The sequence below is a fragment of the Catharus ustulatus genome, chromosome 4, assembly GCF_009819885.2.
Source record: "Catharus ustulatus isolate bCatUst1 chromosome 4, bCatUst1.pri.v2, whole genome shotgun sequence".
NCBI lineage: Eukaryota > Metazoa > Chordata > Aves > Passeriformes > Turdidae > Catharus > Catharus ustulatus.
This window is the reverse complement of record NC_046224.1, coordinates 25,372,719-25,386,973: the sequence shown is the minus strand read 5'-3', so window position 1 is coordinate 25,386,973 and position 14,255 is coordinate 25,372,719. Positions and strand designations below refer to the sequence as shown.

The 14,255-nt window shown below is 43.2% G+C and overlaps 1 protein-coding gene across 8 annotated transcripts in view; it reads right to left on the bottom strand.

Annotated features, from left to right (window-relative positions):
- RBFOX2 (RNA binding fox-1 homolog 2) overlaps positions 1–14,255 on the bottom strand; it is a 170,104-nt gene that overhangs the window by 132,294 nt on the left and 23,555 nt on the right. For 7 of the 8 annotated variants that reach the window (XM_033057350.1, XM_033057349.1, XM_033057352.1 and 4 more), the window contains exon 2: positions 2,762–2,812. The exons of the other annotated variant lie outside the window; for it this stretch is intronic. In XM_033057350.1, coding sequence (XP_032913241.1) covers positions 2,762–2,812 — 51 coding nt within the window. The remainder of the gene's footprint in view (positions 1–2,761; positions 2,813–14,255) is intronic. 8 annotated transcript variants of the gene reach the window in all.

Genomic DNA, 14,255 nt, shown 5'->3' with positions numbered 1-14,255 from the left:
CTCTCCAGCTCCTTAGAGGACCGCAACATAGATGGAGTAGTGCAACACTTCAGCAATAGAAAGCCCATTTTTAGGCAAACTTATACAATAATGATCTAGCACTCATGCTCCCCAGGTCCTATCACCACAAAAAGTCCAGCAGGCCAGCACTCTGGCAGGGCAGTTGAGGAACAAGGGGGTTGCACAACCACCCAGAGCTTTGGGTTATCATAAAGCAATCACACAAGACTAGGATTCTGAGAGAAAGAGCCTCAACATGAACCCCATCTCATTTGTTTCAGCACTGCTGCCCATGCATGATGACAACAGAATGCTTAAATACTTGTGAAAAGATACAAATTAAACTCCGTTCTGGAGACCTAAGTATTCCCAAACGGCCAAAAGTGAGGACTCAAACCAATCACACATTTCCACTGGCAGGAACAAAAACCACAATAATCTGGAACATCTGGGTATGATTTAACCACTAGAGGGTGTAAAAACAGCACAGTGAAAGGTTTGCAGCCAGCAATTAACAGCATTCAGAGCCTGAAGGAAGGCAAAAAGGCATTCAAACAAGTAAAGGAAGAGTAGAATACTACAAAAAGTGAAAGAAAGGGAAGATTGACTACTGTGGATGAAAAGCCCAAAAAAGCTCTGTTTTGTTACTTGTCCTAAAGAAAACACTGTGGGGGGAAAAAAAAGCTCAGTACAAGTACTTACAGTAAATAAGTGCAGTGGGGAAGAGCACAATATACTCACTGACTTACCCTCACCAGCTCAAATCCAGCTCCTAATTTGAGGAACTCCAACACAATTGCTCCTGTATCTCAGAATAACTTTGTTACAGGGTGAGGACCCCTACACATATTCCCACACCACTTCCTCCCTTCCCAGTGCAAAAAAAGCAGGTGATGAATCAGCCGTTGCCGATTCTCCCACACCAGCCCCAACCTGTGGCAACAGAAGACTTTTTTTTTCTGCTGCTATCAAGTTAGAGGCTTGCAATCAGATTAGCTAAAAGCCTTGAAACCTCATTAGTGAAAACCAGATCTGAATTTAAGCTGCTTCAGGGACACAAGCAAGACAGAAGGACAAATACTTACTACAGATCAAAATGTTGTAGAGAGCAGGAAGAACAAAACAAAAACCAGACAAAAAATATCTTTACAAGCATTTGCTAAATGAAAACACACAAGTTAAATTGCAGCTGTTTGTCCTCCAAGAAAATTCCACAAAGTTATCTGCCATCTGAAATACATCCACACACTTGCTAACATTCATTGCTCCCTGCGCTCACCCATACAGAGCTCACCAGGGCTGCCCAGGCTGTAATTCTCATTTCACATCCTGGCTGTAGCAGAGCTTCCCATGCCCATCAATGCTGATCTGGTAACCTGCCAGTAACGGCAGTTCTGGACTTCCAATGCAGAAGAGTTTTTATGGGATGAGAAAGAGGAAACCTGTGAAGTGGGTTGTACTGGTAGGTATCAAAACACCCTAAAACACCCCAAAATGGGTAGGTAAAGTGAAGCACCAAAATAGGGTGCAGAATGTGCTACCAGAATGGGAAAGCCAAAAGCAGATATGAACCACTTTAAGGATCTGACAGGGTCTGCCTCCCAGCCTAGCTTACCCCACTTCGTCTGGACAGAGCAGGAACACAAGTCTCACAGCATCCCAGTGTGTAGTATTTATTTGTGCTAGTTAGCAGTTTAATATATCCCAGAAGACATTCTGAATAATTTCCTCCTATAAACTCATATATACATACCAAGCACCAAAGATTTAAGCTCTCCAGTTGCTGAGGTTGCACTATGCTGCACTTCCCTCATAAAAAACATCTCCCATTAAGCTATTATTACATATACCCAGACCTCATCAAGAGATGATGAAAATCACTTTCTTTATATAGCAGTACCTGAGAGTATTAAAGAATTTGATTTTGGTTTTGTTATTTGCTCATTACTGAAATGTGCTGCATTATTGATTTACCATGCATATTAATTTCCTGCTACATTGGTTCATACTCTGCTTTGCAGTAGCACTGCAGAACACTGAAAAAAACTTGGTTCTAAGAAGGGAGATTTAATGTGAGACAGTTCTATCTTACAACCATTAAATTTCATTTGTTCCAAAGCATCTCCTCCTTCTATCGTGTAGATTTATCAACTGGGATTTCCCTGTCTTCTGTCAGGAGGCAGGAGAATGCTTACAGATGCAGTGCACTGAACAGTGTAATTTTTACTGCTGTAGGAGAGCATTCTGAATAAGAGCAAGGGGCAGGGGCCCTGCAGGACTCAAAAGGAATGCAAGACAAGTTCACAAGTATTAGATACAACCCAACAGGACGTGTCATTCCCTACTCCACCAGCAAAGCAGACTCTCACAAAAACTCAGTGTTGCTTTGCTCTCCAGATGCCAGAATCACAGCAATAAGTGTAAAACAGGACCAAGCATGTACTGGCACTGAACATTCATTAACACTGAGGAAACAAAGTGGGAGCATAGGACAGGGATTCTAAGCTGTGACATTAAGAATCAAGAATTTCCTGAGCTGCTGGTAATGTGGATGATATTTAACCCCTTACCAGGCACCTTGCCACATACTGCTGGAAGCCATAAAAACCCATTCAATTAATCACACGTCTCCACAAACAATCCACAATAGAACAAAACTACTTCTACTCCATAATGTGACAGCCAGGAAGCTGTCAGACAAAACACCCTAAGTGTACAGAGGTGCACAGACACATGCATTTACTGCAATCAAGACACTTACTTGATTGTCTCTTGCTGGATATCCATGATAACCAGAAGCCAGAGGCTCGTTCTGCAAGACAAGAAAACAAAGAGCAAATGTAGGGGTTACAAAGAATAGAAAGCAAGGAAATATAGGCCTGTCTTAACTCAGCCAAAGACAAGAACCTGCATGAAATGGGGGAAGAATAAGCTAAAGTATTGTGCCAACTTCCTTTTTCCCGTGTAAGCCAATACACCTAAAATCTATTTTCAACTGCATATGCCAAATTGTGTAGAAGAAAAAAAAATAAAAGCCATGAAAAGCATAAACTAATCCCACTCTATCCACTGTAATATCAGTTATGTATAATTTTGGTTGTTTACCAAAAAATTTTGATACACAAATATATTTATTACCATGAAAACTGAAAAAAACAGAACATAAAATTACAGAAGCTATTGTGCACCTCACCCAGTCTTGAAGAAATGTTTCCCTAAACATTAGTTGTAAATGTGTCTTTTTTTTTTCCTTTTCAAAATATATTAATAGTTTAACACGAACTTAAAAAGCAGTCAGTGTAACTTCAAACACCCCAGTAAGCCTGTGCAATACCTCAGGACTCCCAACAGGAAATCAATCCTCTAGGCCTTATTTCTTCAGCCCAGGAGGGACTCTGAGCCTACACATTTTGTGATATTGGCAGCTCCATCATTTTGCTCTGCAGGAATATATGAGCCTCCAACACTTCAGGAATTTCTCCATTAAATACTCAGCCCCACCTCTATTTTAGAAGTGCAGTAGGAATTAAGATAATATAATACTTCCTAAATGTTTATTTCTGTTTCTTAATTTATTTTTGGTTCCTCTCCCTCCAACACATCCTCTCTGGAATGGGAAAAGGGCACTCACATGCCTCAGGTATCCATCTCTCTGTCTGGGCAGAGGATAAACTAAACTAGACAAAGTCTAAATCAGTTCCACCCTGGTACCCCTGTGCATTCACAAGCTACTCGCAGCAGAACGCTAGGTGGAGGAGGAAAAGAAACAGCCACCCTCCACAATCACTTTTTAAGCCTATCTCCTGTTATGACTTGCAAGGAGGAACCCCTAAGTCAGCCCTGCACTTTCTCCAGCAACTCTTGGGGAAGGAGATGAAGGAGAAAGAGGCCCTGACAAAACACAGTAAAACAATCTCAAATTGTCAAAAGCAAGTACATTATGGGCATGAAGCTAACAGATGTACAACCATCGTCAGGGAAGAATTTTTGTTGAGATGTTTTAGGTTTTGTGCTGGGACATTTGAGTGAAAGGCCAGCTCCTACCAGAGAGAGGTCTACTGGCACAATTTCACAGTTTGAACAACATGCTTTAACACAATTCCTGCTGAAAAACAAGGCTCTAATATTTCACTGCAGAGACTAGCAATGCTATTTAAAGTTTGCATCCATGCTCCCTCTCTTCCTCTTTGCCTCAAGCCTGCCCAGGGGATTCTCTGGGAAAACCTGCCAGGAAACATTCACCCTCTCCTCACGCTCTCATGCTACAGTAGCATGCACAGTATGAAAGCTTCAAGGACAACAAAACTTTTGGCAGCCAATTTTTGGGGATTAACAGTAATTAATTAGGCTGGCCACCGTGTGAGTACATTCTTCTCAAATACTAACAGCCAGAAAGCAGGTTAAACACAAAACTCCACAAATGATTCAGAAACAGAAAAAAAGACACAAGTTGGAAGAAGCAAATGGAGACCATCAACTACAGCACCACTCAAAGCTTTTGGATTTTAACTATGACCTTAAGAACAAACAACACCACAATGAAAACACAGTTAGCCTTTTTCTCCCCCAGTGTAAGTACATCTTATAGGCATTGTGATTGTTTATCCCACAAACTACAGTTTACCAATGTATGTCTAAATACCATAAACATCCACCCTGTATCAGGAGAGATGGTCTTCTCCAGAAAGACTATTCCAGGCACGCTTTTAACAGTACTTATAAACACACCTGCAAGGTCAGTATCTCAGACAAGTTCCTGTGCAAGTCTCTCTCAGAAAGATTTCCACACAGATAATAAGGAATTGATGGACAAGTTGCCCTTACAGATACTAAAGATAAGGGCAGTGAATGCAAGTAATACAGAAAGGAAAACAAAATTGTTATTTTCAGGATGATGTTCTTCACATAAGAGACTAATAAGAGGGACTGTCATCACGAGGCTGTGACAAAAAAGAGACAGAACTGAACTTTGTGGGATTTCCTGAAATCAAAGAACCTGGACGCCAAGAAACCACATCTAGAAACAGAACAGTTTCAAAAGTAGAAGGAAATCACAAAAATGTGAAGAGAAAGATGATTGCAGAGATCTAAGGGCAGTCCACAATATGTAAGAAGCCAGAAAGAAACAACAAAAATTGAATGAAGGCTGAAATGCCATACATCCCATAATCTCTCTCCACTTTGTTTTTTTGAAGACAAACCTCACAGAATGCAGACTAAAAATGTCTGAAGGATATGGCTGCACCAGGAGGTAAAAGAAGAGGTGAAAAAGGGTTACATTAGTGAGAGTTCTGAGATAGCAGAGGTTAGAAAGAGGGCAGCAGCTGGAGCATTAAGGTCATAAAAAGGTCAAAGATATCTCTTTGCCTTTCATACAGCAATGCTACCACCAAGTACTGGACTCTTTGCAAAATCCCCGCTGTGCGTATCATTGCTCTAATTGAACTTAACTCTCCAAGAGAAGGCAGGAAGCGCCTAGGGAAACCGTCTCCTGCCAATAATCTCCAGTGCTGCCAATTTTACAGGTCACTAATGGTGAATCTGGGGCCTGCTGCATGATTATTCCATACGGAGTTTGCTTTTGTTGAAAACTAAACAGAGCAAGAAGTGAAAGCGTTAAACTCCTGCAACTGGAACAGCACAGTCCAGCAACATCCAGACAGAAAAGCCCTGCTAGTAGGCAATCTAAGGCAGCAGAGGCTGGGGATACAGCTCAATCTCCTCCTCTGACTGCACATGAACAAAACTAATCTCACAAAATGGAAGTGAAAAAGAGAGAGGGAAGGTTTGACACAGATAAGTACCCACCACGAACACAGAGGGACCCTGCCTTCTGGCAGCAGCCTGGTGGGAGAGGGAATCCCCAGATAACTCCATCTCTTTTGCACAGCTCCCTCCTGCCAATTACATTCTCTTTCAATGCCAACATGCAACCAGACACTCATAAAGAAATTGAGTTAGGTAGCACTAGCCTGCAAAATCAAATCAAACTGCCACTGGGATGTTTCATTACTTTGTTTACCACTGAAAAGCATTTCTCAGGCACTTGCAATTCACTTTAGAGTAGGGAGAATAAAACTGGAAGCTAATACAATAAATCAGCTTTCTGCAACACATACTGGGATTTTATTCAAACCATATGGATGATCTCACACACAGGTTTCCAAACTTCCATAGGATATGACCATCATGGCTGTACCCCAGAGATAGCCTCTGTGCAGGCCAGCTAGATATGACAGGATAAAAGTCACAACTCAGTCGAACCACCCATTTATTTCAAAGTTTTCCCATTCTTTCATTTCCCAGCCTTGCTAACACAAGACCATTTCCACTGGCACTTGCAATAGTAAGGTCTGCAACAAACTGCAGGTCACAGGTACTGCCTCAGGTCAGAAGATAAACTCATCACAGTCATTTGCAGATGACTGAAGCTCAAAGTAGATTCTCCCGCCTGAGCAGAACAGACAGGCTTTGGAGTTTTTGGGGTTTTCAATACCTCTCAACTTGACAAATTCTAGGAGCAGCTGAATTAGACACATCTTAAAAACATAAGGAACTGCCAATAAACCAAGGTGCCATTAAGAAGTGTTCATCTCTGCAGGCAGCACTAACTTATGAAAGGCCTCAAAGGACTGGAATAAAGTCATTCCTCTACAGAAAATATCACAGTTCTAATATATAATGGAAGGTCCGAAAGCCCTTCTACCCTTTTCTTAAAACTAGAACTAAATTTTAGCTTAAAAATGCAATAATCCTATTTTTGATCTAACCTGACCCCAGAATTAATCAATTTTACATCACAACCTGCCATTTTGCCAGACGCAACAACCAGTGAGGCCTTATCAGCAACTGTTTCCTGACAGCTGAATTAAATGTAAAAGTCTGCAGATTAATACTTTGCTCATAGGAACCGTTAGCTTAGCAAGTTCATCCACATTTCCTCTAGCCGGAAAATCAATTCCTGCTGAATCCAAGCTTCAGCTTGAAGTGCTGAGTCCTTTCCATTGCAAAGATAATCTCAGAAACATGACCAAGCAATCTCTTCCCTGGATCTGCAGCATTCCTGCTCTCGTGACAGTGCCAGGATAAGTGGAGTGAAGTCAATGCAGTCCTTTCAAGTTCCCTAACCACCTGCTGGGTTCTGAACACCAGCAGCAAAACTCACGGGAACAGTTCATCTGTCTCTGCTCTGGCTGCACCCAAGAGCCACGGGTGGTGCAGCAGCCTGCTGGCTTGGAAAGAAGTGACAAGGGAGAGTCCCTGCACCAGAAAGCCAAAATTGCTTGGACTACACAGAGCAGTGAAAAAAAGGCAACAAGAAATTACTTGTTCCTCCCAAAAGCAAAATGGGATTTTGAAGTGATGAGATAGCACAAGCTACACATTTATCAGAGACTTGTACTAGACAAACAGAAGCCGCTTTTTTTAGAGCGCAGTGAATAAGATGTTCACAATAAGAAAAAAAAAAAAGCCTGAAAACACTGGCTATGAAGCTATTAATCTGAAAGTGACAGTTGCAAAAAAGTAAAGATCACGAGCCAGACAGAAATCCCAGCGCTGTTCATCACAGCCCAGTGGTTTCACCATCTTTTTTGTTTTACTTCTTGCATACAGGAAAGACAGAAACCCTGTGCTGGGGAAAGGCAGGGTGGGTGGGGGGATTGTCCTGAAAAGGGCTTTTCAGTATTTAACTGTGGCAGAGCACTGCTAAAACTATAAATGCCTTGATCTTATTATCAGTTGCTAAGAATATAGACAATTCTTTATCAGACCTTTACTTGCACAAATTAGTGCATATAAACAAAAATGAAATAACCATTTCTTTGTCCAAGTGTATCTGATGTATTCAGCTTGCCTTCTCAATTGTGTGTGCTGTCTCCTACCCCAAATTGTCTTTGGATAAAATTAATGGGGAAAGTAGCATCTAAGGGTGAATTACCAATTATTAATGAAAAACTGAACTAAGTAGTTTTTAAGTGGATCTTAATGTCACCCTTCTCTCTCGATACCTACCCTAATTTGATATACAGCCCTTGCTAATCACTCTGCAACACCAATAACTGTGTCTATAGTATGGGACGCTTCCCTTCAGCTGTCTTCACTTTCAATTAAACTTGCTTCATGGCTTTGGCTGTTTTCCACATGTGCAGACGTCATCTAGCAAAGACCTTCCACTTATTTGCTTCCTTGTTAGTGCCCTGACATCAACAACTTGCAGAATTTGCTAGATGCAAGTAGCAGGACTTACATTTTATTTTTCATCCACTTCTCACCCGCCTACCCCCCTATTACCCCTTTTTATAAGTATTTGGGGACTACAAGCTTGAGATGTTGAAAAAAGCCAGCACACCAAGTACACTGTGCAGGGTTGCCATTGATGGCTGGGAAGAATGCTGGCGAAACAGCCCTGGCTTCTGACACATACCCCAATGACGGAGGGCACTTCTTGAGGGAGGGAAGAGCAGAGGTGCAGCTGTCAGCCCAGGGCTCTGGCTGCGGGGCCGTGCCCATGGTAGCAGAGAAGCGCCCACGAGCTCTCCGCTCTGCAGTCCAGCAGAGGCCAGGACAGAGGCTCATCCGGCCCCTCTTCCTTCCTGGAATTCTGGCCCTGTTGCTGCAGCGACAGCAGCCTCCGGCCTAGGCCCACCCCCCACCCCGCTCCAGGCCATATCCTAAAAACACCGAGTTTTTCATAGGAGCCAGTACGATGTAGAACAGACGGGGCAGGAGAGCTCCCGTGCTGCCATGTCCCTGGTGCTCAGAGGGCTCCAGGGAATGCAGCTCCCACCTGCAGCCTCTCACCCACTCCAGCCCCACAGCATAAAGGGGTCCTTGTCCTGGGTGTCCACTCCAGCCTCACAGCTCCGCAAAGCTGGACACGCAGCTCTGTAGCAGGGACATGGTACCCACAGAGCCCACAGCCCACCGTGGGACCGCAGGTCCTCTGCCCCGGGAAGGGAAGGGGCAGGACCCCGGCACAGCCCAGCTGGAGGGAGGCCAGGCCTGCCACAGGCTCCCCGGGCGGGAAGCCCAGTGACACAGTAAAGACAAGAAAGGAAAGTGATGTCAGATTAATAAAAATAGTCTCCTGCCCGGACCAGAGTTTGAATAGAGTCTGAAGCAGTCGGCTAGAGAAGCCCACAAGGTGGCCAGACAGAACATGACAACTTTGGGATGGCTGCATCCCTGCTGAATAGAGTCCCAGTGATGCCAACCAAATGCTTCAGTGCAGTTTTATGTATGTTGAAATACATATTTTCTTAACTCCAATCTCCTGGCACTTCTTTTCTGTGAAACCACATGTATACAACAGGAAGAACAACTGATTGGCATAGCAGAGGCTGTAGAATGGAATACAGACAAATACACATCTGACCAAACCACACAGAAAAGTTTAAATACTTTCAGGTCTGTTAAAATATTCATGATGCAACAAGTTTACAAATGCATACTCAGGCTTTAAGCTGACAGTGTTCATATGGAGTTACAGTACAGATGTCTAATGTTGCAGAGAAGGGGGATTTTCATACACAAAAAGCACCTGCATAGCTAAAACTGAACTATTTTACACATATTCTTTATAACAATGCTGATTATTCCTTGACTTTTTTTTTTTTTTTTTTCCCAAATAATGGAAGTAGCTGTCTGGCCAGAAGCATCCTTTCCCCCAGTTAAGTTTTTCATTTTCCAGATCAGCCAACGAATGTTTTCAGCTACTCAAACAGACAAGATTTCATTAATTTAGTGTAATTTAATGTGCAAAACATACACTTCTTTTGGACTACACATAGTAGCATCCTCATACTGCTCCGGGCATAAAGAAAATACAGTCTGCCTCTGCTGGTCCATGACCTAGAGCGGCAACAATAGATCCAGTGCAAGTTAAAGCCCCTGGGAATACTGTGCACTGTGTGACGTCTGTGATCCAGCAAATACAAGGACACTCTGCATGCACAGAAGTCAATAGCACAAAATATTGATTTCCCTCTTCTTTTACTAAGCAGAAGCATTTTAAAATGGCAGTTCATCTTCATTTATACTCTTATTCAACAGAAACAGGACAAGGTTCGTAACAAAGCCCTAAAATCCAGCACTGGGGGCACCTTTGGATGCCATAATTGCTACATGGGGCTGTGGAAGCATTTCACACATAATTTACACTAAGCCAAGCCATTACAGGGCAGCATGCTCATGGCATGAAAATCTGGCTTGCTCAAACATGATGACTACAAGCTTTCACAAGTGAAAAGGACTACAGGTGAACAGGACTACAGAGTTTTGCCTTAGCAGATGGTTTCACTGTCCTGTTTTCTTTTAAAGTGGGATGGAGAATACAGGAGAGAACAGGACGAGGGAGATTATACCATGGATCCAGAAGGGAAGTCAGTTGATCACAAGTTTCTTGGTTGATTTTACAAATATTCACAGGCTGTTGCTCAAAGGCTAAAAAGAAACAAGAGTACTCCTACTTTGCAAGCAAAATTATAATTGTCATATTACCTTCAGAAGAAAAAAGCTGAAGTTAATTTGTCAGCTAGGTGTGAAGAGACTGCGATATAAAATTAAATCTGCCTTGTTCTAAGGGAAATTGGCACAAAAAAGAGATAGAAGCTCAACAGCACACGACTCTGACAAAATCATACTGTATACTAAGTGCTGCAGGCAAATAGGTGTAAGAAATTTTCTGTGCCCTGGATGCACTGGCCTGATTGCATAAGCTGTCCTACATAGTTACAGAAATTATTTTCCCAAGTTCACATCACAAACCATCTTCCCTTTCCCCCAAGACAAACTGTTCAAGCAGTCTAGCCAAATGCAGTTTCTTCTCTGGAACACTGCAAGTGCCCACAGTCAGCTTGAAAAAGGAGAGAAGTGAGGTGGGCAGGCTGATGGGTTGGAGCTGTAATGGCAAGGGTTTAAAAAGCCTGGAGGAAGGACAAAGCAGAGGGCTTGGGGCAGCCTGCCTCAGCGGCCAGGACTGTTTCTGATTAAGCCTGCAGGATTGTGGAGCTGCACAGGAAGCGCTGGGGGGCTGGGGGTCTCAGAGCCGCCATCCCAAACACACTAGAAATCTTTGTGTTCCAGCAGCACCATCTGGAAACTGTTAGAGAGAAACAACTCCCAGGCCTTCCTTCACAAAATAGAAAAAAAAATAATAAATCCACTCTTAAGACCATTAAGTCTGGTTCCTTCATCCCCCTCCTGGAAAGCTCCCCTCCCTACAACAGGAGGGAACAAAAGGGCATCTCTAAAAGGGAATGAACCCCCTCCTATGCTGCATGCACAGCATGGCAGCTCCCTCTGCTTATGAGGGACGCCCCAAAGTGCATCCCAAAGAGTATCCAGGGCACTAATTGCACCTAATATGATCAGCTTGGGGAAAACATGGACAGTAAGTCATTCTGCAGCCAAATGGGAGCTGTACACGTTCAGATACCCTGAATTCCAACCTTTGGAATCTCCCATTTCTCTGCTATAAATCAGTACATGGATTTGAGAGAACCCACTCCAGCAGAGAAAAATATTCCAGACACACACAAAATATTTAATTCTGCTCTTAAGAGGACAGAAGGACCATGATGCAAAGCACATCATCATGGTGATGGCTCCCCTACTGCCTCAGAGGTACCATGGATCAGAAGGGCAGCATAGACTGATGCAGCCATTCAACCCCTGACAGGCTCCTTCTGATAAGGGAAAAGCCTCTTAGTGCCTCAGCACATGTTCTGAAGACAAAGACGGTGTCTGTCTCCAAAGTCTCATTCACTAGTATTTTAAAAGGGAAAAGTAGAGGTCATGACTGTTGAATTTTACCAGAATAAATCCTCATGTAATAGTTCATTAGAGGATTTCTGCCCTTGCAAGAGTTGCTATCTACACAAAGAAAAAAAGCCTGCTTTTACCCTTCCCTCTTTGCTTTACCTTTATATATCTCACCCACCATGCATCACTATTTTTCAGGGGTTTTCTTCTAATTAGACACCAGAGTGCTACACATTTACCTACAAAAATGTAGAGAAGTATCAAAACAAAATCAAAGTTGACCTTTCAACATCCCAATTAAGCAATTCCATATGAAAAGTAATGGGTAATTCCTGCTACAACACAATGTTATTCCACTACAGAAAACACACCTTTGCCTTTCTTTTTACATTCACCCTGTATTTGACTGTCACATTCTTATGGGCCACAGACAGGTGGAATGGGATGAGGCCATATGCCAAAGCTCTCTACAACCAGAGTGCAATTTATAAAAATAATAATAGTCTTAAAATAACAGGTTTTCTAAGCCATTAACCAAGGACTCCTTGGAATCCACTTGTGTTATACAAACCTCCTCACTGCTCATGCAAAGCTCTTGCTAAGCATGATTGCCCTGAGATACCTGCATGGTAGTTGACGTCACACCTCCCTACCGCAAAGCATATTAAAAAAGAGAAATCCTATCTAAGCTACTAGAAATACCCACCCTGAACAAACTGCACAGCACAGCAGGCTACAGCTGATGTCCCAACCTAGGCAAATAATTTATACAGGAGGGATGGATTCCCATGCAAGTAATGGTCACAGCTAGAACACTGTTAAAACACGGAGAAAAGGAACATTTACCAAAGGATCTCCTTCCCTCACAGAGGAGAAACACCTCCTCTCTGGAATAGTTTTCAGTTTAAACACATGCTTTGTTTCAAAATTTTTAGAAAAAGGAACAAAACACTGGGAGATTGCTCTGCAAAGAGAGGAAGATACAAAACAAAACACCTTCTATCTGCTATGGGGACCAAACCAGATATTTGCAGCAAGTCATTGTTTCCATTTCACTGCAGAGAAACACAGCAAGCCTCTCAGAAGACTTTTCTAAGAAAGATCATGCTACTACGGAGAGCAAAATTAACCAGAGAGGTATCTGCAAGTGGTCTAAATTGTTCAGTTTAGTCCAGATGGGAATGCTAGCCCTGCTTATAAGGTAATAGCTTCTGCTGCCTGTATTCTGCCCAAAAGGGACAAGAACTTTATGCATTAATGGAAAAATTATGTGAGACACTTACAGCAGTCTCACGTATTGGATATTCTTATACATCCTGTGTGTAAATACAGCCATCAACAACAAAAATAAGACTGTAATTAAAAAGCACGAGCTCATAGGAAAGGTCAAGACAGGTTCCTGGGGAGCCTTGTGGTGACTGCAGTAATAAAGCCCCAGGCTGCTGTACCCCAAGAACCTGGGAGACTGCAAGATTTGGATTTGTCAAGCAGGCAGGAGACAGACACAGCTCTTCCCTGCAGCATCCTACATGCCTCCAATGCATTTCTCTCCTTCTACAAGAAAGTCCTCAGGAACAGCATACAAACTCCACACAGAGCCTCAGTTCCACCCTATCGTCTTTATGGATAGTCTGAAGCCACTGGAAAAAGACCCACGCCCCACTCCAGGAGGTCTCAAAACCCCCGGATTGCACATTCCTGCCAGCACCACACAAAAGCATCAAAGCCCCCTCCCTTCCTCGCCTGCAAGACAATGGAATAAACAAGGCGGTGGAACTAACCCAAACTAGTTCCTCACGATTTGTACCCTCTGCGCCCCGACTGTTTCCCATTCCAGCCTCCTGCAGCTATAACCACAGCCCTCCTCACCACGTCCCCTGCCATGGTCCCTCTGGGCAAAAGGGAACAAACACTATGGCATGGTCGGACCAATTGCCCAGCTGCTCCACACGGAGTGTGTAATCCACAAGTCCTGACCGCCTTGCCTTCTGTGGGGCACTTGTCTGCATCTCTCCCACCCCCCAGCACCATTTTTCACAAAGCTTTTAGGAAGGCAATAGCATTACAATTCCTCCAACTTTAAAACGGAATTGAAATTACTGCTTGGTGTGTAAGTGTGCATGTGTGGGCAGGGATTGTCACAGCACATTCACTTAAAGCTTGTTTCCTTCACAATTTCGTCTAAAAATCTCTCCTGTGTGCAATCCCTGGAGATTTCTTTGCACTAAGAAGTAACATTTCCCTCCCCGAACCTACAGATGAAATGCAGAACGAAAGAGATCTAAAAGCATTGGGCTTCTGAAATCACAGCATCATATATCTTCCTAAGCAGCACATTCCGATGAAGGAAACAAAAAAGGGAGCCACCCTCCCACAGAACACACAAACGTCTTGAATCAGGTACAGAGGAACTGGCAGTGTAGTAAACCTCTGAGCTGAAGCAGACCTAAGGCACTGTGACAAATAGCAGAGGAGAGGGCCAGTCAAATCTT